Genomic DNA, 27,076 nt, shown 5'->3' with positions numbered 1-27,076 from the left:
CTTTTCTGAGATGTTTGTCATTTGCGTATATTATATAGATGCATAGAGGTGATACCCAATAATGTATAGACCATTTTCCCTTGTTGATCGATTACTCGTTTTTGAGCTGCTCCGCCAGTTTTCGAATGTCGCGGTGCGAGGCTTTGCAGCAGCCTCCAACCAGGAAAGAAGTAAAGGGGCCTGTAGCGCGAGCATTCGTGACAATCTGCGCCAGCTGGACTTCCCATGGACCCTACTCCGGTCAGAATTGAGTATCTCACGGACAAGTAACCACATACCCTTGCATCACTTGTATACCCCTCCTGTTTCTCCCACGTCTGCGTGGTCGTGTTGTAAACCTCCCCATTGGTACCATCCGGATACAGCACCAGACTGGGAACAGCACCTACTTGGCCCTGGCCGACAGCACTCGCCACCTCTTCCCCAAACTCACGAACCAGTCCGTCCAGCTTATGGATCTTGGTGCAATTGATGCCCACCCCCCACGGCACCGCCGCACCGTCCATCTCCGCAAGCGCAGCCTGCACAATCTGCCCGATCGAACTCCCATCTGGCAACGTCGCCTCCTCGCCCGGGAACACACAAGCCACCCAAAACGGAACATTCAAGCCCGCCGTGCGGATCGCCCTCCTCACCGCACGGATCTCGTCCAAGCGCGGCAGCGTCTCAAATGCCACATACTGCACTCTCTCCGCTAACTTCTCATCCGCCTCAAGGAATAACCGTAGTCTTTCCAGATGCCATTGGAACAGCGTTTCCTCACTATCATGCTCCGCGTCGTATTTCCCGCTGTATTCCTGTCCAGGGATCATGCACGCGCCGTACGGGCCCAGACTCAGTGCAATTTTCGCGGCGGATGGGCTCACCCGCGCTTGCTCGGCGACGGCCAGTGCAGTTCGGAGATATTTTCCGATAGCGGGGCGGGGGATGCCATCGGGGAACTCGGGGGTCTTGGTGCGGGCGAAGCCTTCGATGGAAACTTGGTAGGTGGCTGTTAGGAGAACGTCGCAGCCTGCTGTTATGAAGTTGCGCTGGCAGGCGAGGAGAGTGGTGGGGTCTGAGACGAGGAGGTGGGATGACCAGAGGGGGGTGGAGGAGTCGAAGGTGACGCCGTGTTGGTCTTGAAGGGAGGTTCCGAGCCCTCCGTCGAGGATTTGAATTGAGGTCATTGCTGGTCTTGTTATAGGGATTGCCGATGAAGTGTAGTGATAACTTGATGTTATTCCCCTAGGGAGGTAGGACGAGAGAAGGTAGTGTAAGGGGAGTGTGTGAGGGCAATTGTGCGATCCTTGGCTTATCGCACGTGGTGATAATCTTATCTTATCTGTCTCGGTCTTATCATATCTCGTCGATGCCTCATTTCTGCCTTGTTGCTTCTACTTCCATGCTCAGTGCATCATATGATGTATCGCAAGACCTGTCCTCTGCGTTGTATGTACGTTCCGTAGCATATTATCCAGGATAGGTATGTACGGTGCGGCTAGAACGCTCGTCATACTCCCCTGGGAAATAGCTATGAAGATCCTTCAGCATCTATGCAAGGAGTTGGACGCTGTGAGCTCTTATGGTCAGATGAATGCAACGTGAGTTTCGGGTGAGCCAGTCATCTCTGGAAGATTCTCCAGCAGAACTGGTATACGACAGTGAATCGCAGCAGTCCCAGGCCATATCCGTCGTGGCTCTGAGACTTGACTGTTACACAGACTTCGTCCTCGACATATAAATACGAATCGGCTTCCGCGAGGATTGACTGTCTCTCAACTACCTGTACCCAAGTTCTAAAAACGTTAGAAATCGAACACAAGCTTAGCATGAAGGTCTTTGCTACTCTTTTCCTCCTGGCGGCCTCTGCCACTGCAGCCCTCGCAGCTGTCCCTGCTCCCAATGCTGGCTGCTCTCAACCGGGTCAGTACTGCAACGGCGGAACATTCCTCTGCTGCAACAACCGTCAATGCAATAACAACGTGGTTAGTCTCGCTTCATCCGCTCGAAGGGGCGAGGCTGTGCCACATGCTAACACAATCCTTTAGTGCTCGTGATGTCCAATCGGGCTTGCGAGGGTAGTCTGCCATTTCACTCAGGGGCCCTGGTTTTGTCAAGCTTCATTATAACACGTTACACGCAAGCCTACTGATGCTTCTTGTTTGCCTGCCTTGCAATCGCAACTTGGGACAACCTGTCTATTAGCAGTCTCACGAGTTATGCTAGTTGGCTGCCATTGAAGTCTCAGGATATGTACTCTTCCTACACCCTTTTAAAACAAAGAACAACCAATAGTCCTGGAGATATGTGTCCGATGAACAGATATAGTCACCCCACAAGACCCCCCCATAAGGGGTTTTCCTTCCCGCCGTAAGCTCTTGGCTCTGAGTTATTCGAGGCAATCCTCCATCCCCAGCGCGTACCATACTCCGTGCCCGGATACGCTCGTAATCCCTCTTATGCCTTCTCTCGTCATCATGGCCGTAATGGCTCAAGTCAGCTTAGCATGTCGATCTGGGATGCGCTAGAAGAGCTACTGGTGTCTGGGGGTGATTGGGTTTCTTATAATCAATGGGCAAAGTACGAGGCCGGGGCCAGGGTCGTGGGAACCATACATGAAAGGAGAGGAATGAACGAAATCGATTGATGTCGGGAAAGATGGGAAGGAAGCGTAGTAAAGGGAGAGGGGGCTTGGCATGGAAGATGATGAAGGACAAGCCTTTTGCAGGCTTGGCCATACTGGCCTCGTTAGTTAAAGGTACTGTCCATGGACCCTGACCTCGACACCAGCAGGTTTGTGTCCAGTACACGTCGAAGACTGTGCAGGCTAGCTTTGCAATTCGATATGTTTACCAATCAAAGCATACATGTTCATTAGCTAAATGAGGAACATATGATATACTACCACAAACAGTCAATGAGAGTAGCCAAAATTATACTGTTCCAACTGACAAAAAGCTAAGAGAAGATAAAAGAAGTGAAGAACAGGGATTGCACTTGTGCCTGGCTGCTAGATCTTCTGAGTATTATGTGCTATGCCTTACAAGAAACCTGTCACTAACAAGGCCTCGAGTGGCAAACAGTGATAAAAGGTCAGCACACAGCAGTCAGCCTAGCATAGTTCCACACACCTCACTCTTCATGAATCTGCAGCACAATAGCTTTGGACTGATGAGTCGTGATTTGAAGAGAAAACCGCTGGGCGGGTCTGTAAAGATACTACTGTGTGCCGTAGTAGATCACAAAAGAGATACCTGGCCCTAACGCTCAGGAACCTGAACCGTTCGCAGGAATCCAGCTTATCCGCGTCAACTGCGATATCCCCATTCTTGTTCAGCCCCAGCAACCTCCCCGAACTTGCGTTGCAGAATCAGAAGCCACCGTCGTTGGCTTCTGCCACCCACAGCTGGTTTTTGGCGTTTCCCGGGATCGGGTGTGGACCTCTTCGTTCTTGTATTTCCCTGGGGCCACGCTTAGAACACCGCCTCCAGGTACCTTGATAGAGTAATCCTTTCTATCCTGGACCGGGCAGAGGATATAGAGACTTCGGGGGCGGACATGGCGAGAATGTTACTATCCCAAAGAGACACAAACTCTACAGTGCGGTTTTGGATATTCTCTCTGGACTAGGCATATCAAACTACAGAAGTCCAGATTACAACATTGTTCAACCTCCATGGTGCGGCTGATGGGATGGCGAACCACCTTGTGAGGTTTGGTATCAATATCCATGTTACTCTGAGCTCATAGCAGTTTATGAGCTCTCGTAGCTCATTCAAGGTTCTCTGTCGAAGCTTGAAGAGACACAAGTCAAGTATCTTCCCCGGCCATTGGATGATCCAGCTGTGCTGGCCACGTACGGTGTTGGCAAAGCGGAACCATTGGTGAAGTTACAAAAGGATTGAATAGGACGGTTGGATAAAATACGAGACATAAGATATTGATAAGACAAGAGGATTGTGCTCTCTCATCTTTCTACACTGTATACCCTCTTCCCTCCGAACCAAGTCTCGCACACCTTACCCTCCAACAACTCTTCCGCTTCCCACTGCATATCTAACACCACAAAATCCGCGCTACGGCCTTCCCTTAAGCACCCCGTCCACCCCTCTGCAAATCTCGCATACGCCGCCCCTTCCGTCGCAGCCGTGACAGCCTCCGCCAGCCCTAATCCGAAACGCGGATTCGTAGCGGCTGGCTCGCCTGGTTCCAATGCCGAACGCCTCGTCGTCGCATTATACAGATTCGGCAACGGCAAATGAGCCGCCGTAGGCGCATCCGTCCCCATTGCAAGCCTCGCCCCTCCATCCACAAACTCGCTATACGCAAAAGCCCTCTGGCAGCGCTCACCGATCAACTCCGGCCACGCACGGAACAAAACCGGATCCGAGTGGACCGGCTGCACTGACGCGATTATCCCCAACTCCCCCAACCGTCTTGCGTCCTCGGGGGCAGCCAGCTCCAGATGCTCGATGCGGTGACGGCGGCCGGGGGTGCCCACCTCCGCGAGGACATCGATGGCTTGCGTCACGGCTTTGTCACCGATGGCGTGGATGGCGCATTGCAGGCCGGCTTGGTCTGCGCGCTGGACGACGGCTTTCAGCATCTCCGCGGGCCAGATGGGCTCGACCGGGTCGGTAAGGCTGCCGTATGGCTGGCTGAGCGCCGCTGTGCAGCCGTCGACGACACCGTCGCAGATGAGCTTTATGCCCATGATGCAGAAGTTGGGTGATTTGGTGGGGTGGAACTCGGCGTGTAGCTGGATCGCGCGGTCAACATGGCTAAAATTGGTTTCTTCGTTCTGGGAAAAGGGGACGAGCCAGTATGCTGCGATGTGCAGGGGGGGATCGTGACGTTGTCGGTAGAGCTGGAGGACGTCCCACGTGGTTTCGTCCATGGCCATGTCGACGAGGCCGGTGTACCCTGCTTGTGTGTATGCAGTGAAAGCTCGGCCCAGGGCCTCTAGCTTTTCCTCTTGCGTGGTGATGCTTGCGAGAAATGGCCAGACGATGTCGATCACGGCACTTTCGCTCAGGAGGCCCGATGGTCTTCCGGTCTCATCCCGGTGGATCGTTCCGCCAGGTGGATCGCGGGTAGAGGAGATACCCATTTCTTCTAAGGCTGCCGAATTGCACCAGACTGAGTGTAAATCGAGGGATTCGATATGAATCGGTCGAGGGTCCAAGTCGTCAAGCATACTTGCCAGAGCAACGCCACTGGTTGTTGATTGAATCCATGCTCGGCAGAGAAGACGAGGCGCAGTAGGATGACTTGCTGCAAATGATCTAATGGCCGCCTGAATGTCCTCTAGACATGTACAGTCCATCAAGTCGAGCTTGCCCAAGGACAGACCAAAGTTGAGGATGTGCACGTGGCCGTCGATGAAGCCGGGCACGACAATTCGGCGATTCAAGTCGATTGTATAGTCTCCAGAGGGAGCCTTGTCCTGTACACCCACATTGACAATGTGGTCGTCTTCAATGACCATTGATTCCGCAAATGCATTGTCTGCGTTTAGATCGTTTGACGAGGGCGCGAATATGCGGCCGTTGGTGAAGATGGTCTTCATGGTGGTTCAACTCAGCTGTGGTAATCCAGCGAATCAATCTACTGTTGCCATATATAATATAAGCAGTTTCCTTTGTGTCTTATGTCAAAGATAAGCCAGTTCTCTTCCACTTGCCCTTTCGAGCGTTGTTCAACTGCGAGATGCCGGGATATATTTTGGCAATGGTGATTGGTTGATAAGGAATACAATTGCAGGCGGGGGAGACCCATCCTGGCCGCGCAAAGTGACGCCATTGGTCAGGTTGTTTCTATAAGCATCGCATCATACGGCTTCTTTGATATTCCCAGAGGCCCTGTCCAGCAAGAATACACTCTGTTGGCGCGGAGATGGACTCGTTACGTGCCGATTTGCAGCAGGCAAGTATCTGACAGCCGGTTGCGTCCATACCTAGATCAGCATGTCCACCCGAGCAGTGCACTCGGCAAAGATATAAAGAGGCTATACGCCCTCACATGTCTGTCAATGCGACTCATAGTCGACAGCAATCTCTGTAATCATGACTGACACATGCTGCTCTGGAAAGCGCCGGTTTCCTGCATCTTCTACCCACCCGCTAGGTATGCCTCAGGCTTTCAGAAGGAGTATGTCATACTAATATGGCAGACCCCCTGTCCGCTGATGAGATTACCACCGCTGCTACGCTCCTTCGCCAGCGTGCGCACCCAACGGCACTCAAGTTTAACTGCATTACCCTTCACGAGCCCCTCAAAGCTGAGCTGAACGCTTTCCTCAGTGGAACAGGACCCCGTCCTGCCCGTCGTGCTTTTTCCATCATCCTTAAAACGGGCACACCCGAGGTCTCCGAGGCGATTGTCAACCTGACCGCAAAGAAGGTTGAATCATGGAAGAATGTCAAAAATGTAATGCCGACGCTGACCCTGGACGACCTCAACATCATCGAGCACATCGCCAGCAAGGATTCCAGGATCATTGAAGCATGCCGGGAGATCGGCATCACTGACATGTCTCGGGTCTATTATGATGCCTGGGCGATCGGGATCGACGAGCGCTGGGGCTTTGAGCGCCGGCTGCAGCAAGCACTGCCGTATTACCGCAGCTCCCAACATGACAATCAGTATGCGCATCCGCTTGATTTTACAGTGGTCGCCGATACAGAGACGCAGGAGATCCTCAGCGTGGACGTCAGACGTGTGAATGGGGAACGTACTCCAGTGCCTCTGGACGAGCACAACTACCTTCCTCAGTTTATCAAAGATCAGTACCGTCCAGAGCGCCTCAAGGCGATTGAAATCACGCAGCCGGAGGGTGTTTCGTTCAAGATGAACGGCAATGAGATTGAATGGGCCGGACTGAAAATGCATATTGGGTTCAACTACCGCGAAGGCATCGTGCTATCCAACGTCCGGATCGATGACCCGTACGAGAACCGCGAGCGGAAGCTCTTCCACCGGGTCAGCGTGGTGGAGATGGTGGTGCCGTATGGCTGTCCTAAGCCCCCTCATCACAAGAAGCACGCCTTTGACGTGGGGGAATACGGTTCGGGGTCCATGACCAACTCGCTCAAGCTTGGCTGCGACTGCAAGGGGGCCATCCAGTACCTAGATGCCGTTCTGGCCACATCCACCGGCGAAGCCACCGTCATCGAGAATGCCATCTGCATCCACGAAGAAGACAACGGACTGCTGTACAAGCATACTGACTTCCGAGACGGCAACGTCATCTCAGCTCGAGACCGGAAACTCATCATCTCCCAGATCATTACCGCGGCAAACTACGAGTACGCCTTCTACCACACCTTCACGCTCGACGGGACGTACAAGCTCGAGGTCAAGCTCACTGGCATGCTCAACACGTACTGCCTGCACCCCTCCGAACAAGCCGCCCCCTTCGGCACCGAGATCGCCCGCGGCCTCGACGCCCAGAACCACCAGCACATCTTCTCCTTGCGCGTCGACCCGGAAATCGACGGCCCCGGCAATACTGTCGTGCAGAGCGACGCGGTCCCCATGGCCGACCCCGTCGGCTCCCCCGCCAACCCCTACGGCAACGGCTTCTACGCAAAGAAGACCCCCTTGCGCACCGCCCTCCAAGGCGCATCGGACTACTGCCACGAAACCTCCCGCGGATGGGACATCATCAACCCCTCCCGGCTGAACCCGTCCACCCGCAAACCCATCGCCTACAAGATCCTCAACAACAACTGCCCCCGGCTGCTTGCAAAACCTGGCAGCACAGTCTACAAGCGCGCAGGGTTCGCGCGCCATGCGCTCTGGGTCCTGCCCTACCGCGACCACGAGATCTTCCCTGCGGGACAGTACGTGTGCCAGTCAACGGGGGAAGAAAACCACCCGCACAACCCGACCATCGTCGACTGGGCGGCGAGGAACGAGAGCATCGAGAATACGGATATCGTGTGTTATATCCAGTTTGGACTGACGCATTTCCCTCGCACGGAGGACTTTCCGATCATGCCGGCGGAGCCGGTGAGTGTCATGCTGCGGGCGTCAAATTTCTTCCAGAAGAATCCGGCGCTGTGGGTGCCGCCTTCGGATATGGTGAAGGATGTGAGCTCGAGGAATGCAGTCGAGGCGAGGGAGTTGATGGAGACGCCGAGGTTATAGTTCGGTAGAACGATTGAGTCTCCTGTGTTGTGGTACGCTACAATCAAGCATGTATGATCGATAGTTGAGCCCTCGGAGTGCCGTAGCTATAGAGGGTCACCGAATGTTGGATAAGTCGCCATGACCTGTTCAGCAAAATGAAATCCTAAAGCACAATGGTTCAATTACTGGTAGTTGCTTCTCTATAGAATAGAATGATCGAGTTGGTACGCCGGCAATTGCCGATCTCCACCAGGCTCGCGTGAGTGGCGCGTGGCGATGGAACCGGACGATTAACCAGTTAGTTTCCCCCTAACGTCTTAACGTTTGTTTGGAGGGGAGACTATTTCCGTTGGTTTCGAATATCCACAGAAGAGGTGCGGTGAGTGATAGATATGCCTGCGATGGAGGATTGCACCACCAGGACGCAAACGTCCTACCGTCGACCTCGACGGCGGCCAGCTCATCTACGGACCAAGACTGGATGTCTGACCTGTAAGCTGCCCGTCAAACCTTTTCGAGACTCGCTAATCATCTAGGCCGATCGCGAAAGAAGAAGTGTGATGAGAGTGGCTCGCCGTGCCAAAACTGCGTCCAACGCAAGATAGAATGCGTCTGGCCAGGCAGGAGAGCTGGACTACTGGCTCACTCTGGTGGTAGCAGCGTATCGGCAGAGTCTGCCTCGGAGACAGAATGTCAAGTTGTTCGTACTCAGACACCATCTATGATCACCCTCTCAAATGGACCAGCGAGCTACTCCTCCGTCCTTGCTCCTGCCAACAGCCAGCTATTTCACTTCTTGCAAACCATTTTCCTGCCACAGCTCATTCATCCTGTAACCACAGGGGCTGTGAATGAGCTGGTAACCAGGGAAAGCCTTCGATGGGCATTTCAATCTCCGTTCTGCATGCATGCGCTTCTCGCCTGTGCTGCCGCAGAGATCCCTGTCAACAATCCGCAGTACCGGCGCATGGCAGAGTTGCACTACATCGAGGCAGTTGCTGGCCTGCGGCAGAGCCTGGTACCAACCGCCGACTCCAGTCAATGGACGGTTGTCCTGTGGACGGTGCTGATGTTATGCATTTATGAGGTGAGCAGAAGAAGCACGGTTCCTGGTCAAACTAACAATGACAGCGATCCAAACCGCATCACTCGCAAGGCGTCGATGTCCATCTGGCTGGGGCGGCCCAGCTGATTCAGCTGTACTTCCAGAGAAAAACGCCGGATGCAAGCATTATTGAGACAGGTGCCTGGGCCCGCGTATTTCTCGAATCCTTCGTGTTTCACGTCGCGACGAGTATACCCTTCCAGCTTACATCTACCCGGTCCACTACGATCGACTCTGCCTTTGCTCTTGCGAAAAGCATCCTGGAGGTTGTTTGTCGACCGCAAATTTCCGTGGATGCGACCTCGCCCGTCCTTGGGGTCCCTCCGAAACTGTTCCAGTACGTCTACACCATCGCACGTATGTACGAACGGTACCCGGACAGCGTTGATCTCCGCCAGTGCAAAGAGTTGGAGCAGGACCTGAGACGGTGGGATACTCTAATGGCCGTCACAGCAACACCTGAGCTTCTTACAGGACCGAGACTGTATGTCTTGTGTTCGCGAATCCTTCTCAATCGGCTCCTGAATCTCGACAATCGAACCGACGATCTCGTCGTCAGTGAGCTTGTCTCACAAGCCATGGTCCTTGTGACCCAACTGCAGCCAGCACTAGATTACTTCGCCGAGTACTATAGTTGGCCATTTCTGGTGCTCGGGACCTGTGCGGAGAAGCAGTCACACCGGCAGATATTGCTGTCACAAATCCAAGGGTTCTGGCAGGCGACGAATAATGGCACCATGAAACGTCTGGAGAACATGCTGACAGCCCACTGGACTGGTGGGGAGTCAACCTCCAAGGCTAACTTGTGGTTGATCTGAACATTCGAAATGAGATCATCAACACCATTTCCCCTTTTCGGCATGGATATCAGCCAATAGCGGTTAGAAATATATCACCTACCAATTGCGGTATGTTTAAGTGGGCCATATTGGCTGCATTTGTCAGCACTTTGTCCCCCCGGCTGCGATTTGCCGTTCTGATATCCGTCCAGCCGTTTTCTATCCGATACCTTGGAAGACACAGTCAGCCGAGTATATATACTTATACTATACAACGCCATCATGTCTTCTCCTCTCTCACTTCACGATTCACGTCCGCATCTGTGCAACCGGACTACCTGAAAACAACATGGGTTCCAACGCCTTCCGGTCCCCCGCCGTCACCAAGTCCTCCTCCACCCCCTACTACACTCCCGCCAACAATGGAGGCGCCGCCCTGCACCCCGACGACCCCACGACCCCTACGCTCTTCCGGCCCTTACAAATCCGCAATGTGACGCTCAAGAACCGCATCATGGTGTCGCCCATGTGCATGTACTCCTGCGAGTCGGACCCGTCGTCTCCCCACGTCGGCGCCCTAACAAACTACCACCTGGCGCATCTGGGCCACCTCGCCCTCAAAGGCGCAGGCCTCGTCTTCATCGAAGCCACCGCCGTGCAGCCCAACGGGCGCATCTCCCCCAACGACTCGGGCCTCTGGCAGGACGGCACCACCTCGGAACAATTCCTGGGGCTGAAGCGGGTCGTCGAGTTCATGCACGCACAGGGCGCCAAGGTCGGGATCCAGCTTGCGCATGCGGGCCGGAAAGCGAGTGCCGTTGCGCCGTGGCTGGCGGCGCAGGCGGGCAAGTCGAGTCTGAAGGCGGATGAGAGCGTTGGCGGGTGGCCCGCGGATGTGGTGGGTCCGTCGGGCGGGGAGGAGCATATCTTTAGTCCCGAGGAGGATGCGTATTGGGTGCCGCGGGCGCTGAGCACGGCCGAGGTCCGTCAGGTGGTGGCGGCGTTTGCGAAGAGCGCGCGGCTAGCGGTGCAGGCTGGGGTGGATGTTATCGAGATCCATGGGGCGCATGGCTATCTCATCAACGAGTTCCTGAGCCCGGTCACGAATAAGCGGACGGATGCGTACGGCGGGAGCTTTGAGAACCGGACCCGGATCGTGCGCGAGGTTGCGGCGGCTATTCGTGCGGTGATTCCCGAGGGGATGCCCCTGTTTCTGCGTATCAGCGCCACGGAGTGGTTGGAGGGTCAGCCGGTGGCCGCGGAGTCGGGCAGCTGGGATATGCAGAGCTCGCTGGAGCTGGTCAAGAAGCTGCCCGAATGGGGCATTGACCTGGTGGATGTCAGCTCCGCCGCGAACCACAAGGACCAGAAGATCAACCTGCACACGGCCTACCAGACGGACCTGGCCGGGCAGATTCGCCAGGCCATCCGAGCGGCTGGCGCGTCGACTCTTGTGGGTGCTGTAGGTCTGATCACCGATTCGGAACAGGCGAGGGGACTAGTTCAGGGAGCGGACGAGGCGACTGCAGCCGAGGCAATGCTGTCGGGACCTGAACCCAAGGCGGATGCCATTCTGATAGCCCGTCAGTTCCTGCGCGAGCCAGAATGGGTGTTTTCCACGGCGAGAAAGTTGGGCGTGCCGGTGACTGTCCCGGTGCAGTTTGGCAGGGCCATTTAGTAGATACATAGACAGACAGATATATACATTTCTCCTATTTCAAGCCGAAGCCCCTAATTACTTGTAATACCAGCATCGGAGCCCTCCGATGCACAAATGACTCAGCCAGTTATGCAGTCAGCCAGTTATGTAGTGCATTAGTTAGCCCCGCTATGACACGCCTTAAAGCTCCCCGCAACCCCCTAGCAATCAGCATTACTGACCGATTCATCCTCTCACCAATCTCTCTCTCATCGAAGACATACTCGCAAGATCTCAAAATGGCCCTCAAACCAGGCGATAAGTTTCCCGACAACGTCGTCTTCCAGTCCGTCCGTTCCCCTCTCTCATTGACCTCGCTAACTCGGACAGGTACATCCTCTACGCCGAAGAAAGCAGCGATATCAACGCCTGCGGCATCCCAATCAACTACAACGCCTCCAAGGAATGGGCCGATAAGAAAGTCGTCCTCTTCTCCGTTCCTGGTTTGTTCACTTCACCAGCACTTCCGAACTATGAATCTAACAGCACAGGCGCATTCACACCCACCTGCTCGGCGAACCATCTCCCGGGCTACATCAAGAGCCTCCCCCAGCTCAAGGAAAAAGGCGTGCAGATTGTTGCTGTCCTCGCGTCGAATGATCCGTATGTGATGAGTGCATGGGGCAAGGCGAATCAGGTCACTGGGGACGATATCGTACGTGGTGCAACTACTTGAGGGGAGACGGCTGCTGACGGACGTTGTAGCTGTTTCTTTCTGATCCCCAGGCAAGGTTCTCGGATAGCATTGGGTGGGCGACTGCGGGGCGGACGGGCCGGTATGCGATTATCATTGACCATGGGAAGGTGACCTATGCGCAGATTGAGACGGAGAAGGGGGTTGTCAAGGTATGAGTCTGTCTCTGTTGTTGGACGTGGGTGCTGATCCGGGTAGGTTTCCGGTGCGGATGCCGTTCTGGCGCATTTGTGATACCGTCACTCGAGTTTAGGGACGATCGAGCTGTGTAGTTCATATATCCTGCAACTACTCATACGCATTGGATTGATATGGATGCTCTCAATACTCTTTGAATAGACACTGTACAGTGGATAGCACATATATTCCATGATGGGAGCTGTAAACTATGGATGCATAGCCTGGCCAGAGCATGCAATCAGGTATCAATGTTAGATCATGGTCCTGGGTAAGTATAAGTCAGTGGCTCCAGGCATCGAGGACTGGATACTTGGCAGAATGAGCACCCCATGGATATGTAACTTCCACGCTTGTCATCCCTTGTGTACTATCTCGATCGAATGGACAAGAGGATTGTTAATCTCTAGATACTATCATATTCAGTATATGTTTGTTAGTGGATGACTCTTGCAGTAACATACAGGCGATGCCTTGCGCATCAGGCAATTCTGTATTCGAGCATCGAATAGCCGAGGCTATAGTGGACAGACTTTTGGACAGACTCGAGGTCTATTATCCTCATAACATCATGGAGACACAATCCGACCCGTATATCCGATTGAGACCATCTCCACATGCCTCAGATCACGGAGACTTTTGTCGGTGTCGGGGCAATGTTTGTCGACCGAGCCCACATAGTGGAGGAGCATCCATACTTAAGCTACAGTAGCGTGAACGAATGGCGTCCTCAATTCAGATGATCTACCCGTCTCCTGTCCATTATTATTAGCAGTCTTATGATTGTTGTCCATCCAGAGCATTCTAAGTTTCTAACCCACGAGCCCCGCCGTCGCTGATCACCAGTGATGTCACAATGATCATCATGTACAATATATAATCCACAGTACCCCTCTATCTGCACTTTCTGTTAGACAGTGTCACTACCATCAAAATAATACGCAAAATGGCTCCCAAGATTCTCATCGTCCTGACCTCTCAGGACAAAATCCCTTCTAACGGTCATCCCACCGGCTGGTACCTGGTATGTAGATCTACACCCTCACGAACCAACCGGCGCAGACTGACTGACACACACAGCCCGAATTGGCCCACCCATGGGAAGTCCTCCACGAGAAGGCCGAGCTGGTCATTGCCTCCCCCAAGGGAGGCGAGGCACCGCTTGATCCCGCCTCCGTCAAGATGTTCGAGAACGACCCCGTGGCCTCCAAGTTCCTCAACGAGCAAAAATCACTGTGGACAAACACAGTCAAGCTGTCCGATGTGCTACCCAAGGTGTCTGAGTTCGACGCAATTTTCTACGTTGGTGGACATGGCCGTACGTTCCCTGATTCCACTTGACAACAGTTGCAGGTGGCTAACGAAAAGTAGCAATGTTCGACCTCGTCAACGACGAGACCTCTATCGCTCTGATCGAAGCCTTCTCCGCCGCCCGGAAGCCCATTGCGGCTGTCTGCCACGGTCCGACCGTCCTGCTCAAGGCCAAGGCGCCGTCCGGTGTCCCTCTGCTCTCGGCCTGCACTGTGACCGGTTTCTCCAATACCGAGGAAGACCAGGCGCAGATGTCGTCCGCGATGCCATTTATGCTGGAGGACGAGTTGCAAAAGGTGACAGGGAACCGGTATGTCAAGGCCGACGAGCCATGGGGGGAGAAGGTGGTTGTGTCGAAGGCTGCGGGCTCGGGTGCTACTGTGATTACTGGCCAGAATCCGGCCAGTGCGACGGGGGTTGGCAAGGAGATTCTACGGGCGTTAGGTGTGGCTTGATTGTTTCGGTGTGTACGGAGTACATGATTTGAATAATATATGATTGTCATGGCATGGATCAATGCTTAAACCTCCAGGTTACACTCACATTATAAGAAATGCCGGCGGTCTCCGGACAGAGTTACCCCCCCCCTTTCCTTTCTACATTAAACGTGCAGCTGTCGATCACCAAGCATTTGGCGAATCAGGGGTGGTTCTGGCTGGGCGTGGCCGAGATATCCTGCCAAGATCCGGTCGATCAGTCAATCAGATGCCGCCTCTGCCTGAAGATGCATTATCTGCAGTACTCGCGACGGAGATAACGAGGAAAAAGCATCCTCGAATAGAATGCTAGTATGGTAGAGACAGCCAATCATGCTCAGTACGCGCTTTCAAAATATTGCCAAGACGTTTGGTATGCTGCAGGGGACCCTCGTGAAGGTTTGACTGGGTAGGCTGCGAGGCTGCGAGGGGTTTGGGATGCAAGGTGTCTCGTGAATACGAGCTGGAGATATATAACTGGCTTCATTCCGCAATCACACCCGTCATAAGCTTCTTCCACGGCTCTTCCGTATATCAGACAGGCAACATGACTCGCCTTCTCCTCTCGGTCCTCCTGGGCATCCCCCTGGTTGCAGCCCTCCCAGTCGCCCTCCCAACTCCCCCAGGAATCCCGTCTGCTGCTACCGCCGAGTCCGAGCTGGCTGCTCTGACCGTGGCCGCCGCAGGCTCCAACGACGGCTACTCGCGCGACCTCTTCCCCCACTGGATCAGCCAAGGGGGGTACGTGCCACCGTCCTCCCTTGGAAGGCTAAGCTAACTAACAGCTCAGCTCCTGCAACACCCGCGAGGTCGTTCTCGCGCGCGACGGCACCGACATCGTCAAGGATTCCAGCTGCTACCCTACCAGCGGATCATGGTACTCGCCCTACGACGGAGCCACCTGGACGCAAGCCAGCGATGTGGATATCGACCATGTTGTCCCCCTCGCCAACGCCTGGAGAGTAAGTAACCCTACCCTCCAATGATAGTAATAGTATCCGCTGATGGGGCGTAGTCCGGCGCGTCTAAATGGACAACCGCGCAGCGCAGGGCGTTTGCCAACGACCTGACCAACCCGCAGCTGATCGCGGTGACGGATAACGTCAACCAGGCCAAGGGCGATGATGGACCCGAGGCGTGGAAGCCTCCTCTTAGTAAGTTTTCTTTCTCTCCGGCGGACAATGATGCTAACGGGCTAGCTTCATATTATTGCACGTATGCAAAGATGTGGGTGAGGGTCAAGTATGTGTATGATTTGACCATTACCTCGGCGGAGAAGAATGCGCTGGTGAGCATGTTGGATACTTGCTAGTGGATGCACCTGTCTGGACGACACGATTATCAGCTAGTTGATGGGTGAAGTATTTTGACGAGAGATTCTGTCGATCTAGAGCACCACTTGCTGAATGGAGAATTCAGCATTTCTTTATCAACCTTCCTGTATAGATGATTTAGCCAAGCGAGTTTGAGTTCTACATATGGAATATACCGCTGGGCCCGAAGAGACAGGCGATGCTGGTAGTTGTTTTGGGCGGCTTCTGCAGCTTTTTGCTCGGTAGGCATGATTTGACTAATGGTAAACAGGTTCGTATGTCCTAGTTGGCAAGACGGGAAGCCTCTGCTGTCCATCTTGTTCTAGAGGTAGTCTGCCTGCCCCGTCTTTTGCCTATTTTCATGGCGACCGGCATTGCTTCTTTGTTGCACGGGGTGAGACGTATCGCATTCCGACTTTCAAGAGCCATCTCCCAAGCCAAATCCGCACATTTACTGTATTCAAACCCTTTGGATTTCCAAATCGTTTGCGCGAGCTCTTCCCTCTCCCTCTCACTCCAGTACTTGAGATTCTTGACGACTTGTTGCAGGAGAGCTCCAGTAACTTTGTCCCGATTGCTGTGTTTAAGCAGGCTGTTAAATATGCGTAAGGCCTGGTCAGGTTCTTCGTTTGCAGACGCCACTATCAGATCTTTCTCTGTAACACGAATTTTCCGATTGTCTTTGAGAAAAAAGTCGACTAACGATTGTCCACACCCGGCGTTTTTTGCAGCTCTTGTCAGTAGTCTCTGCCAAATTGCCAGGGGAATATCTCCTTGAACATGCCGCAAGAGGACTGACACCATTACTTCGGCTGCTTCCGTATTTCTAACAGCGGAAAATAGCAGCTTCAGTAACTTTTTGGTAGGGAGCTTGGGAACTCGTCTTTCCAACACAGTTTTCATGATGACACTACTCCAATCAGCTGCAATGAGTGGTAGTGCTTCATCATCCACAATAATCCTGTTGTTCTCCAAGAGGCGTCTCATATAAGAATCAGTGAGTTTACTGGGGAAATGATACCCAAATGAAAATGCCATCACCAACTCCCTGTTGACTTGAATGGGTACTGTGGACGGCCAATGGCGGAGTAATCCACGCAAGGTTTGATTTCGATAGTGCCAATTGCGGGCAGCAGCTATAAGTGTATCGGTACTCAATAGTGTCTGTTGCTGAATGTGAGGAGACCTCCAAATCGACAGCACAATATTCATGTCTTCACCGACTTGGAGTGCTTTGGAAAAGTCTCGCGGCCGGACATGCACTCTCCGGTGCAATAGGGCTTGTGTGGTACGAACATGGTGATGTTTGATTGCTAAACTGAAGCCAGTCTCATCCACCTCATTTACTCCATTGACATCCAGTTCTGGTTGTTTTGTAAGTGTCTCGATAATCGAGCTCAACCCAAAAGCACCGACTAAGAACCACGGAGAAGGCGGGGAGCTGAGAACATCGGAGAATGCGTAACGATGGTGCATGTCCAGTTCCTGCATAATCTCAGTACCGAACTGATGGCACTTTTTATACCACCATCCATAGCCCGATTGGGTTCCGCGCGGTTGAAGAAATTCTCGGAGCAGGTCTTGGAGTTGACTGTCATCAGCAGCCTTGTTCCCAAGAGACCTCACGTACAAGAACCAAAAACCTGCACTGTGGATAACAATAGGCCTAATGCAATCAAAGGGAGGCTTCTGGGCTATTGCCTTGTCACATTTTTGGGTTTTGCTCAGAATCTTCAGGGAGAGTCTCGCCAGGTACAGGTTGCATGTCTCAGCGCTGAACTGGGTTTTTAGGTATTTCCACGCTGATCGATGGGAAAAATCAAAGGCGTCCGTTCGCTGGTCGTAAAGCAAGAAACATGAACAAGCCTTGATGATGTATTCATTCGTTACGTCTTTGGGGAGCAACTGGATTTTGCCATTGTCTTCATCCTGAAAAACTGCCGCAATTATCAGTTGGGATGAAACTCGTACAGGGGAAGCCATCATAAACTTGAAAGCTCTATGTGCGTATTTGCATGTCCGGCTGTTGTCGTTGATTTTTCTCATCACTTCATTGTACAGTTCTGTAAGCCCTTCAGGCAGCCTTGATACGCAGTTCAGCCTTTCAAAATGGTAGTCACACTCGAGGATTGAATCCGCTAAAAGGCAGGCAAACAGAATCCTTCGGGTCTGTATTAGACAGCTTTATCACATTGCAAGAGAGGCAGCTATCATAACTTACTGTCCATGACTCTTTTGCATGATCTTGTCAATAAAGAAAGCCCTGTCTTTGTCCGATATTGTGTTCACTGAATCAAATTTGGCTTGGATCACAGCTCGTTCTTCGTCACTTCGGTCAAGAGTACTAAGGTCAATGCACAGCTTATCTTTCAGCCTACTCCGGATGTTCTGTGATTCTCTGCTCGAAACCAGCACTCTGAGTTGGTTACACTTGTTCCGTAGCTTTGTGATCAATCCCAAAAGGTCACTTTGCAGGGTCAGGTTGAACGCATCCAGTCCGTCTATAACTAGAAACGGCTTCGGCTGCTTCGGTAGCATTTCGGCCAGAAACTGCTCCCAAGTATCCACTGAAAACAGCTCTACTCTGCCCCCTGTCTCCTGACTACGGCGAAAGGCCTCCAGTAACTTGCGTGGAATGTTCTTCTGGTCGATTACAGCAAGCTGCGCCACGAAACATTGAATGATGGATCGCAGATCCCACCGAGCCGGCCCATTTCCACTAAAGAAGTACACCACTGTGTCTTGATTACCCTGAAGCCTTTCAATAATTTGCGAAGTTAGTACTGATTTGCCGGCGCCCACTATCGAATTCCGAGTCAGCTAGCCATCACTTTCACCCACCCTGACTTATTTACAGCATTTTACTTACAGATCCCATAGATCCAAAGGACAAGTCCCTTCTTGGTAGTGACCCAATTTTGGAATTGTTGGTGCTTGAAAATCCAATGCCCAGTACATTTAAAGCGTTGGTCCTTCAGCCACTGGAAGCCTTCTTCGTACCGAGGATTACAAATGGACTGAAATATCCTGTTCACCTCTTCATGTCTGCGCTGTTCCTTTTCATGGTTGCTCTGAATTTGACACTCAATATCATGCAACAGCCTGTCGATTTCACCAGCAGTTCGCTTCAAGATTCTGGGGAGGAAAATAGAATGATAGATCCTTCTTGCTGGGTTTGCATCACAAATCAATATGACCTGGGAGAGATATCGGAGAATTGTTCTGTGAAGGTCATTTATAGCTTGTACAATCTCTCCGTAAGTTAGAGCCTGGGATTGCTGCGTGTATGAAAGAAGGTAACGTTTTGCTTTCTCCATATCCTGACATATTGATATTAACAACTCTTCGCTCACCCTGGTTCTCTTCAGTCATTGTCAGTTTCGTTGTCATTGGAGTTTCCTCAGATTTATGAAGTACCTCAGCTAGGATTCGGAAGGCAGCCCATGGAAAGGCAGCATAGAGCGGAAATGCAGATGTAGCGGCTTGTCAAACAGGATCGATGACTCTTGTCCACTCCATTATTCTATATGCAGCAGCTCGAAGCCCGACAGATTTTCGCCAACTCAAAACCTTGATTTGGTTATTCACTGCTTCGACTATTTGCAAGAGTTTCCCGCCAATCGTGCCCGGTGCCCCTGTAGTATATGGACGGAGTCTGTCCTGGTCTTCACTAGAAAGCTCATAAAGGGCCTCATCGAACGTGAGAAGCCTACCGTATGCTGATATTGATGGGCCATTCGAACAGATCTCAGTCAAGTGGGGAGGGTTATATGTAGACATCTCCAGTCAATGTAACAAAAATCGCAATCAGATCGAAATCGGAATCCGCTGTCAAGTTCGGTTTCTCACCAGATTCCAGAGGAGGAGATTACATTAAAATAAGGTACCATCGAAACCCTGGTAAGGTTTGATTGGTTAAACTTAGACGCGCTCTTATGCCTTGCACTATGCCTTGTCCAATCCGGAATCACCATGTAGCATCAGCCTACAGCCTAGAGGCATACCACAGCCTTTTCCCCAAGAATAATTCGCCGGGTGTATATGTTCGACAAAAAGCAAACATGGAAGGCAACAAAGGTGGACTATCCATCCAAATACCCGAACCAGCCCACTTATCAAAGCCCAGGCAGAAGGAAACATAACGTTTATTCGGGCTATTTTCCAAGGTTATGATGTATTCTTGGAAAAGAGTTATAACCATTGGAGATCTAGGCACAATTACTCGAGGGTGGCTACTATATAGTGGACTATGGCAAGCCATTGGGATGTATTGAATTGACGACTTCAAGAGTTTAGGTATGTAGACTACTGTCTTTAATTCAATATGGGAGAATGGTTAGAATAATAAAAGCCTGAATATTAACTACACTGTGTAAAAGGCTTTTTAAAGGTTTGGTATCTACTAAATATATGTTATATACTAGGAAATTTCATCATGGTTTGACACCTGCTGACCTCTTTTCCGCCAAACCATGGCGACCTTTCTCTGACCCATGCTGAGCTGCAAGCCCTACTGCATAAAACTGCATTTGGATACTTGGCATGCGACATGTTTTGCTCTTCCCTAGACACGTCAGCCGCATCGTGAGCGTCTGGTTCTGTTATCTCAAATCTAGTTGCTTCACTAAGGCACTATCCACCCTTCATCCTGCTGGCATAGGGTCAATATCTGATTTTATCCTAACAAAACTTCATTGACTACCTTGAAACAGAAATGCTCTAGATTTCCTGCTCACTTCGTCCCCATATGAGAGCGAATCAATATCGATCGCGAGGCGAATAGTGCAGCGGCAGCAGCGTTCAATGCGGCATTGTTTATGAGGGATTGGTGCAACTGTGACTATACGGTCCAGTGCAGCCTCTTCCACTCTAGTCTGCCTACTACACTGGGAGATGCTATCACGGGAAAGGGATATGATTTCTATTTTCTCGTCAATATATGCTCAGAGATGAGAATCCACACCAGACGACATCCTTTTGGACGTCCCCTCCTTTCTGGTCCCGATAGACCAGTACATCTTCCCGTGTCCCCTTTGCCGGGGAGCATCAAGTCCGACAGACGTTTTACTCCCCCATGTCGGAGCTCACAATCTTAAACCCTAACTCCAACAATTAATGGGTTTTAAATAGGAGCATTGGTCGAGACCCACCACCTAACTGCAATGTATGAGTACAAATACCCATCATAATACATCTTTCCATCTAACAATATCAGCTTACACTAAATCATAGTAATCCTTCTAACTAGGGGCACGGGCAGAATATCAATCTAAGTAGCACGCTTCCTCCAAAATAACAACATCCCCTTTATACTGGCTTCCCATCGCGGCTAGTCTACTGCTCCTCCAGACATGCTAGCAGTTAAATTTAACTAGCTAGATAAGGATACATAGTATATTCTATGTAACTACAAGTTTGCTAATAAACAGGTAATCTCTACTATATACCTAACAGAATCACAGGCACTAGAGCCATGGAAGCCCCCTAAATAACTTCATTGACTACGCGCTGGAGAAGCATTCCATCTATCACTTTATTCTTATAGCCAGGAGCTCTGCTAAATATAGGAAGCCAGACATAGGCATAGTTTAGCAACATTTCCTGGAAAGGCAGGTAGATTATTATGTACTCCAGCCGAGTTGGTTTATAGGTTAGTAGCCAAAGATTCATTGGAAATTCTTTCCTATGGAAGGCATGGTGCATAGCGCTGATGTTTAGCTGGTCAGAGAATCTAACTAAGGATAGTCCACGCTAACTCATCTGTGATCAAGGCAAGATCTATACTACCTACAGGCAGGGCAAAATCCCATTTTTCAGTGTTATAGATATTATAGCTATTACCTATCACGCTCTAACAGATCCTAACTCATATAACTATAACCACTGGGTGCGAGGACCTGAGCTCTTAACATATGACAACATTACTAAGACACTAAGCCGTGTCCTAGGACAAATAATTAAGCATATCAAACTTTCAGGAGAGGAGCAGTACCAAGGGCTAATAAACATAGGTGTCTCTGAGTACTATACAGGCTTCTTAACAGAGCTAGAGGTTGCGGCCTCCACTGGGTTTAAGACATGAAAAAATAATAAAGTTAAGAAAGTCACTGAGCGACCTCCAAGGTCTTTTAATCTCTTTGCGCAGGAGAATCAGTTAGTATGGAATCTAGAGGGTAAATAATTATGTTTACTTGCAGTCTGTAATTTTGGAGTATAAACACTTTCAGTAAAGCCAACCCTGCTAAAGCCTGAGAATCCATATCTTTTACTCAGTAGATAAAAGAGCTATCTATTATAAAATCAAACCTTAAGCCCACAGAGTATGTACTGCCTGGCCGCTATCTCTCTCTGTCATTCTCAATCATCGAAAGAGATGTAAGAGAGGTGACCTTGAGGATATGAAGTGTACAGGTAAGGTCAGAGCTCACAGATATGCATGAATATCCCGTTTCACTTGGAATAGAGACTGAGAAAAAGGATGTAGTTGCCCACTGGGGAGAATGTCACCTTCTGAAGCATTCAGTCAAGCAGCAGTGTAGAAGCGCCCCGGTGCGGCGGCACCTACGGCCCCGAGAGCAGTGAGGATGAAGGTCAGAAGAGCTTTTGGAACGTGCTTATTGGTCCAGGTGGAGGTTGCCTTGCCTGAGACATAGAACATAGCACTTCAAAGAGGAGAGAGCCAAGGGAGGACAGAGCTTACTGTCAGTGAGCAGTATTAGAGCAAACCTAGTTGGCTGACGAAGGTCCCGTACTTATATGTTAAAGCCATAGATGCCACGCGCCTTCTCAGGTAAAGCGGGCCCTATCCGAAATAATCTTCAGGGTTCCCGTACAACAGCAAAATTACCTGCTAGAGTCACTTGGGCTATATCAATTGTATATTCTTGGCTTGTGATACGACTTGTGCCTGAAGAATTCACATGTTTTCATGGCGGTATCCTGGCTACCAATGCTATCACTGGTGCTTGAACTGTTCTTGTAGTTTTATAAAGCTTCTGATAATTTAGCTATGAAGCAGCCCTTTATTCTGCTGCAACTATGACTGTAATGGTGACATGATCCAGAATAGTAGTTCTTTTGCCCCTTAATGCCATAATGCATTCTCATAAGCAATGACTACTGACCTTAGATTATTAACTCTAGAATAAGCTAATCAGACTACTTAGTCTGCTGTAGATTTAATATACTAAATTAGAGAATTTTTACAAAATTAGTTGCAAGTCAGGCCCGCTTGTATTGCTGCTGTAGATCACTCGCTAGACTATGTAAGTCCAAAGGAACCGTTACTACTATCCCAATGGTGCAAAGAATCAGTTAAGATGTAGCATATTGCAAGTCCGAACGACAGAATGGTTCACCAATGGTGGATTCAAAATTTTTCTACTCTCATAATAAGGCCCTGACTGATTGCATTTAAACGATAGGATGACACCAAAGCAAGCCTTCATCAAGGGCTGCCGCCGCACTGGTAGCAAGGTAACTGGGAAAATAGGACAGCATCAGGAGGAAGAATGGTCCTCGTAGACTGCTAGCTATGTATCCCTCCAAAGAGAAAGGTTACAACTACTAATTGATTCTTAATATACAGGACAAATAGCTAAGTTATTCACTTTATCTTCACTTGTTATGAGCTCAAAGGTGACAAAGGCAAACTATTACTGTGCTTTTTCACTTGTCCAACTAAGTCTTAAAATTGCACCCCTGGCGGTCATATACAGAGGATTTTGTTCACAAAGGGTGATTTCCTCGTTGATTTCTTCGACATCGATGAGAAGGGCTTTTTCTCGCGCCTCCTTTGCCTCTCTATCGTCAAGCCATTCAATGCAATAAGAATGGCTACTGGAGCCTGTGATACTCTCGATGACGATTTCCAAAGGCCCAGCAGAATAAGGCTCCGATGTCTCTTTGGGGCCCACGTTTCCAAAGATTCTGGAACCTTGAAGTATAGTTGAATTTTTTTCAGGTTCAGGATATGCTTCTTCTATGCAGGAGGCTGACTTATCGGGTTGATCGGAAACAAAATTGGTACATTCTGATCGTTTGACTGATCCCATGCTCTCTCTTCGGTCAGGGGTTTGGTTCAGCTCTGGTTGGAAGGATGCGGTCTCATGGGCAGGCAGACCAGCATCCGTATTGTCGCTTCCTTTCTGTGATGTGGTAGTTAACATAGTCGTACAAGATGCAGTGAGGGTGAAAAGGGTACTTTCAATTGGGTTCGGACGAAGAACTTTCCGTCTTGTTGAAAGCAAGGCTGTACAGCTTTCTTGAAAGTTGTCCTGCAATGATTGGCTGAACCTTTGTTCCAATTCTTGCAGCTGTGACAGACAAGGCAAACGCCATGCAGGATAGAGCCTTCCATGGGATCGGGGAGTATGTAGCTTGCCATATACTTTGATGAACAGGTTGCAGAGGAAGCAAGCATCTTTACTGGAACAGATAACTCGCGGGAGGGTCAACTGCGGGTGCAGTTCACAATATGCAATGATCTGGACCTCGGAGTGGATTTTTGCGTGTCTTAAGATATTCATTACCTGCAGGCAGTATTGGTCACTGGCCTGTTGTTCACTCAAGCCGAGCGCGCGACAAATCTCTTTCAGAAGCTTCTGTTGTCTTCCTTTTGCGCTGGCTTCAGTGACTTTAATGAGCAGATTCGGAGTGTATGTGTCGACGGAAGGAGTCGAGAATGCCTCTTGAGGCAGCTGGACAGGTACCGTCCGCATGTTTCGAGCTAGAGGGACTTTCTTGGCCGTGCAGTATAAGAATCGAGCAGCTTCCCGGTATCGGGAAACTTTCCCAACAATGTTCATAAAACTTTCTCTGGCGGTCGGCTCCATATAATCGTTTGGTATCATGTCGACGATGGGTTGAAGCTGTTCGATCTGTTGTATGCGATAGATACTCTCCACAAGCTCTATTAGTCGTGCGGCGACCTGATGTCGCGACCATAAATCAGCGGCTTTTCTAGCCTCTTTAGCCCTAGTCGATAACAAAGATACAGCTTCCAATAGATCTCTGTCTTTTAGTTTGTCCTGGCTAATTTGCGTTAGAGCCCTGTCCAGCGCTTGTAGAGTATCCCTGAAAGATCTCTTCATTTTCCTGCACCCAGGAGAACCCAACCGCAGCCGGGAAAGGATACGAGATGAACACATCGAGACGACCATGTAGAAGACCTGGTCTTTAAGGCTTGGGGAGCGATCTGGCGACGACATAGTCAACAAGCGAACAAGTCCACCTAGATACTGCTTACCGGTAGACACCCGCGCAAGGAGTGCAAAGATCTCATCAAAGCTCTTCTGGATAGACCGAAGCACATTGTTTCCATCAGAATAATTGGCCTTATTGACTGCAAAGATTACATTCAAAGAGCCCGTTGCTGAGTCTTCCCCAATGCATACTGCCGGGACATATTCAGCCCCTTCTCGATTATGCGCAAGGAAAGCCAGAGTGCCCGCTAACTTGCGCTCTTGGTCAAGGGAGAGAACATATTGACCTTCGGATATACGGTGCATGGAGTTCGAAGACGGCGGGGCGGGAACATTATGAAACAGTAAAGCAATGGCTATGTCTTCAGCGCACTTAATTGCAGGATTGGAGGCTCGTGACATTGTTCCGAGATTAATGGTCACAATGGTTGCAAAGAGCTTGTCTATTTACTGAGAGTCTATTTACTGAGAATCATGACCATCCTACATCCTGTCCTGGTTAGCTTTAATAAGAATGTGTGCTATGTTTTCTTTTGACAGCTATGATTATTTAGCCAGTCAAAAGCGCGTGATAAGATCAATGGGCAAGATCAGGTGGGGTGGGTTGACAGCTGGCCCTGTATGACAGACAGCATTTGTGGTTGGTGGTACCTAGTCATTGTTGGACAGAAGTTCCTGTGTGGCTCGCAGATTGCTTTTCAGGCCAGATCTATGCTCTATGGTGACAACAAGGCCTCTGGGCACAACCCATCAGTGTCAGATCTATAACCTACGGCACCAGGCTACCAAAACTGCTCACCTCCATTGCTTCCGATTCATCCTTGCTCGTTTCTTTTGCTCATCCTGTCTAAACTCGCTAAACTTACTCTAGATCATTTACATTTGCAGAGTACTGTCTGTTGACTTGCTTCTACTAGTTTTCTACGAGACTGCATCCGAGTATATTTTATCTTCTTAATAGATCTGAGTTAAATCTATTTCCTGGAGGAGTGCTGCCATCTTATCATACTCCACATGAGAGTCTTAGAGTCAGAATAGAGTGGGACTGGTTGGGTCCAGTGGATATGTTTACTCCGTACATGCAAGAGGATCAAAGAAACAGGCTAACAATTAAGTCACTCAGCCAACAAGGCAACACGCAGCTTCTCCGAGGATAATTGATTTGTTAAGCCTCCCTTTATAATCTCTGATTTATACGAATGGGAGCAATCTTCGAGGTCTGGGGTTAAGTAGGTCGTTAGCTGAGCGCAAGCCTCATGCCTTAGTGCATGGTAACCAAGTTTTGCTACCTACCTATTTCTGGGTTGGCGCCCTAATACTCCGTACACTATTATATAACCTCTCCCTCTCCTTTGTAATTCCTCAACCACCCTATCTTCAAATAGCACTCGTCTTCTTAGTTCGCCATTACACCATGCCTGTTACTCGATCAGTCACACGTGCCAGTGAATTAAATGCTGAGAAGTCTACAATAAAAAGCACATCAAAGCAACAGAATGTCCTGCATGGTATCAACAGCACTTCCATGAAAATAAACGCCAAAGATCCATCTGCCGCGGAAACGCCACCTCAGAGCTGCAGATTGATAGAATGGATATCACTCAAAGATCCACCTAATGGTGTCGTCCCAAATAGCGATGAACTTTTTGCAACCCTCCAAGAGATACACAAACTCAAAGAATGCATCATTATCGCTCGAGGCCGTCCCCGGGAACTCAGCGAGATTGAGTGGTTGATTATCGGTAAGCAGCATTAACCCTTCCCTGTTAGACGATGCTATTCCATCTCCTAGATATCTAATAATTAACCAACTACTAGAGTGGAGAAGCAAGAAAGGCAGAGAAGAGTTTCTTACCTCAGAGCTTTCCCTCAAATTGAATGAAGCCCTTGCACATCGCTCATGGAGCCAAGAACTAGCCTGGCCAATCCATAATACTGGGATGATCATACGCGCAAACCCACTTTTCCCTCCTCAGAGAATCTATGAGGTCCTGATCATCTATTTTCCTGCAAACTTGGACACGGAAGCTATCTACTCCATTGAAACGTTTAGAGGGCTACCATGCTGGCACATTGATGGTGAAGACCCAGCTGAATATCCCTCGGCGGCGCTCAAGTCCCAGATCCCTGCATGGATAGAGGGGACTTGTGAGTACCAGAGGCAAACTGCAAGGCGGTTAGCTTACTTTATTGAATTCGCTAAT

At 50.3% G+C, this 27,076-nt stretch overlaps 10 protein-coding genes across 10 annotated transcripts; 7 read left to right on the top strand and 3 right to left on the bottom strand.

Annotated features, from left to right (window-relative positions):
* Nucleotides 1-91: 91 nt before the first annotated feature.
* On the bottom strand, nt 92-1,169 carry AFUA_5G01500 (homocysteine S-methyltransferase family protein; the record flags this gene model as incomplete). The annotated part of the gene is made up of 2 exons (XM_743099.1): nt 92-232; nt 279-1,169. The coding sequence occupies 2 exons, from the start codon at nt 1,167-1,169 to the stop codon at nt 92-94; spliced, it is 1,032 nt and encodes a 343-aa protein (XP_748192.1).
* A 182-nt stretch (nt 1,170-1,351) lies between these two features.
* On the top strand, nt 1,352-2,629 carry rodD (the record flags this gene model as incomplete). The annotated part of the gene is made up of 3 exons (XM_743100.1): nt 1,352-1,435; nt 1,704-1,967; nt 2,399-2,629. The coding sequence occupies 3 exons, from the start codon at nt 1,352-1,354 to the stop codon at nt 2,627-2,629; spliced, it is 579 nt and encodes a 192-aa protein (XP_748193.1).
* A 1,320-nt stretch (nt 2,630-3,949) lies between these two features.
* AFUA_5G01480 (amidohydrolase) lies at nt 3,950-5,551 on the bottom strand (the record flags this gene model as incomplete). The annotated part of the gene is made up of 1 exon (XM_743101.1): nt 3,950-5,551. The coding sequence occupies one exon, from the start codon at nt 5,549-5,551 to the stop codon at nt 3,950-3,952; it is 1,602 nt and encodes a 533-aa protein (XP_748194.1).
* A 596-nt stretch (nt 5,552-6,147) lies between these two features.
* Nucleotides 6,148-8,133, top strand: AFUA_5G01470 (peroxisomal copper amine oxidase; the record flags this gene model as incomplete). Its single annotated transcript, XM_743102.1, has 1 exon — nt 6,148-8,133. The coding sequence occupies one exon, from the start codon at nt 6,148-6,150 to the stop codon at nt 8,131-8,133; it is 1,986 nt and encodes a 661-aa protein (XP_748195.1).
* Nucleotides 8,134-8,507: 374 nt separating this feature from the next.
* AFUA_5G01460 (Zn(II)2Cys6 transcription factor) lies at nt 8,508-10,038 on the top strand (the record flags this gene model as incomplete). The annotated part of the gene is made up of 3 exons (XM_743103.1): nt 8,508-8,607; nt 8,652-9,202; nt 9,247-10,038. 3 exons carry the CDS (start codon nt 8,508-8,510, stop codon nt 10,036-10,038), a joined length of 1,443 nt encoding a protein of 480 aa, XP_748196.1.
* Nucleotides 10,039-10,348: 310 nt separating this feature from the next.
* AFUA_5G01450 (NADH:flavin oxidoreductase/NADH oxidase) lies at nt 10,349-11,677 on the top strand (the record flags this gene model as incomplete). Its single annotated transcript, XM_743104.1, has 1 exon — nt 10,349-11,677. The coding sequence occupies one exon, from the start codon at nt 10,349-10,351 to the stop codon at nt 11,675-11,677; it is 1,329 nt and encodes a 442-aa protein (XP_748197.1).
* Nucleotides 11,678-11,829: 152 nt separating this feature from the next.
* Nucleotides 11,830-13,013, top strand: AFUA_5G01440 (peroxiredoxin family protein; the record flags this gene model as incomplete). The annotated part of the gene is made up of 5 exons (XM_743105.2): nt 11,830-11,984; nt 12,029-12,141; nt 12,190-12,353; nt 12,404-12,544; nt 12,591-13,013. The coding sequence occupies 5 exons, from the start codon at nt 11,830-11,832 to the stop codon at nt 12,624-12,626; spliced, it is 609 nt and encodes a 202-aa protein (XP_748198.1). The 3' UTR covers nt 12,627-13,013.
* Nucleotides 13,014-13,515: 502 nt separating this feature from the next.
* Nucleotides 13,516-14,335, top strand: AFUA_5G01430 (type 1 glutamine amidotransferase domain-containing protein; the record flags this gene model as incomplete). Its single annotated transcript, XM_743106.1, has 3 exons — nt 13,516-13,593; nt 13,650-13,887; nt 13,941-14,335. 3 exons carry the CDS (start codon nt 13,516-13,518, stop codon nt 14,333-14,335), a joined length of 711 nt encoding a protein of 236 aa, XP_748199.1.
* Nucleotides 14,336-14,903: 568 nt separating this feature from the next.
* Nucleotides 14,904-15,668, top strand: AFUA_5G01420 (HNH endonuclease family protein; the record flags this gene model as incomplete). The annotated part of the gene is made up of 4 exons (XM_743107.1): nt 14,904-15,097; nt 15,147-15,318; nt 15,372-15,510; nt 15,556-15,668. 4 exons carry the CDS (start codon nt 14,904-14,906, stop codon nt 15,666-15,668), a joined length of 618 nt encoding a protein of 205 aa, XP_748200.1.
* A 283-nt stretch (nt 15,669-15,951) lies between these two features.
* On the bottom strand, nt 15,952-19,602 carry AFUA_5G01410 (uncharacterized protein; the record flags this gene model as incomplete). The annotated part of the gene is made up of 4 exons (XM_743108.2): nt 19,087-19,602; nt 18,539-19,031; nt 17,891-18,470; nt 15,952-17,830 (listed from the first exon to the last, which is right to left on the bottom strand). Exons 2-4 carry the CDS (start codon nt 18,984-18,986, stop codon nt 15,952-15,954), a joined length of 2,907 nt encoding a protein of 968 aa, XP_748201.2. The 5' UTR covers nt 18,987-19,031; nt 19,087-19,602.
* Between the last annotated feature and the right edge of the window lie 7,474 nt (nt 19,603-27,076).

The sequence above is a fragment of the Aspergillus fumigatus genome, chromosome 5, assembly GCF_000002655.1.
Source record: "Aspergillus fumigatus Af293 chromosome 5, whole genome shotgun sequence".
Classification (NCBI taxonomy): domain Eukaryota; kingdom Fungi; phylum Ascomycota; class Eurotiomycetes; order Eurotiales; family Aspergillaceae; genus Aspergillus; species Aspergillus fumigatus.
The sequence above is the reverse complement of the archived record's forward strand: the minus strand, read 5'-3'. Positions and strand labels throughout refer to the sequence as shown.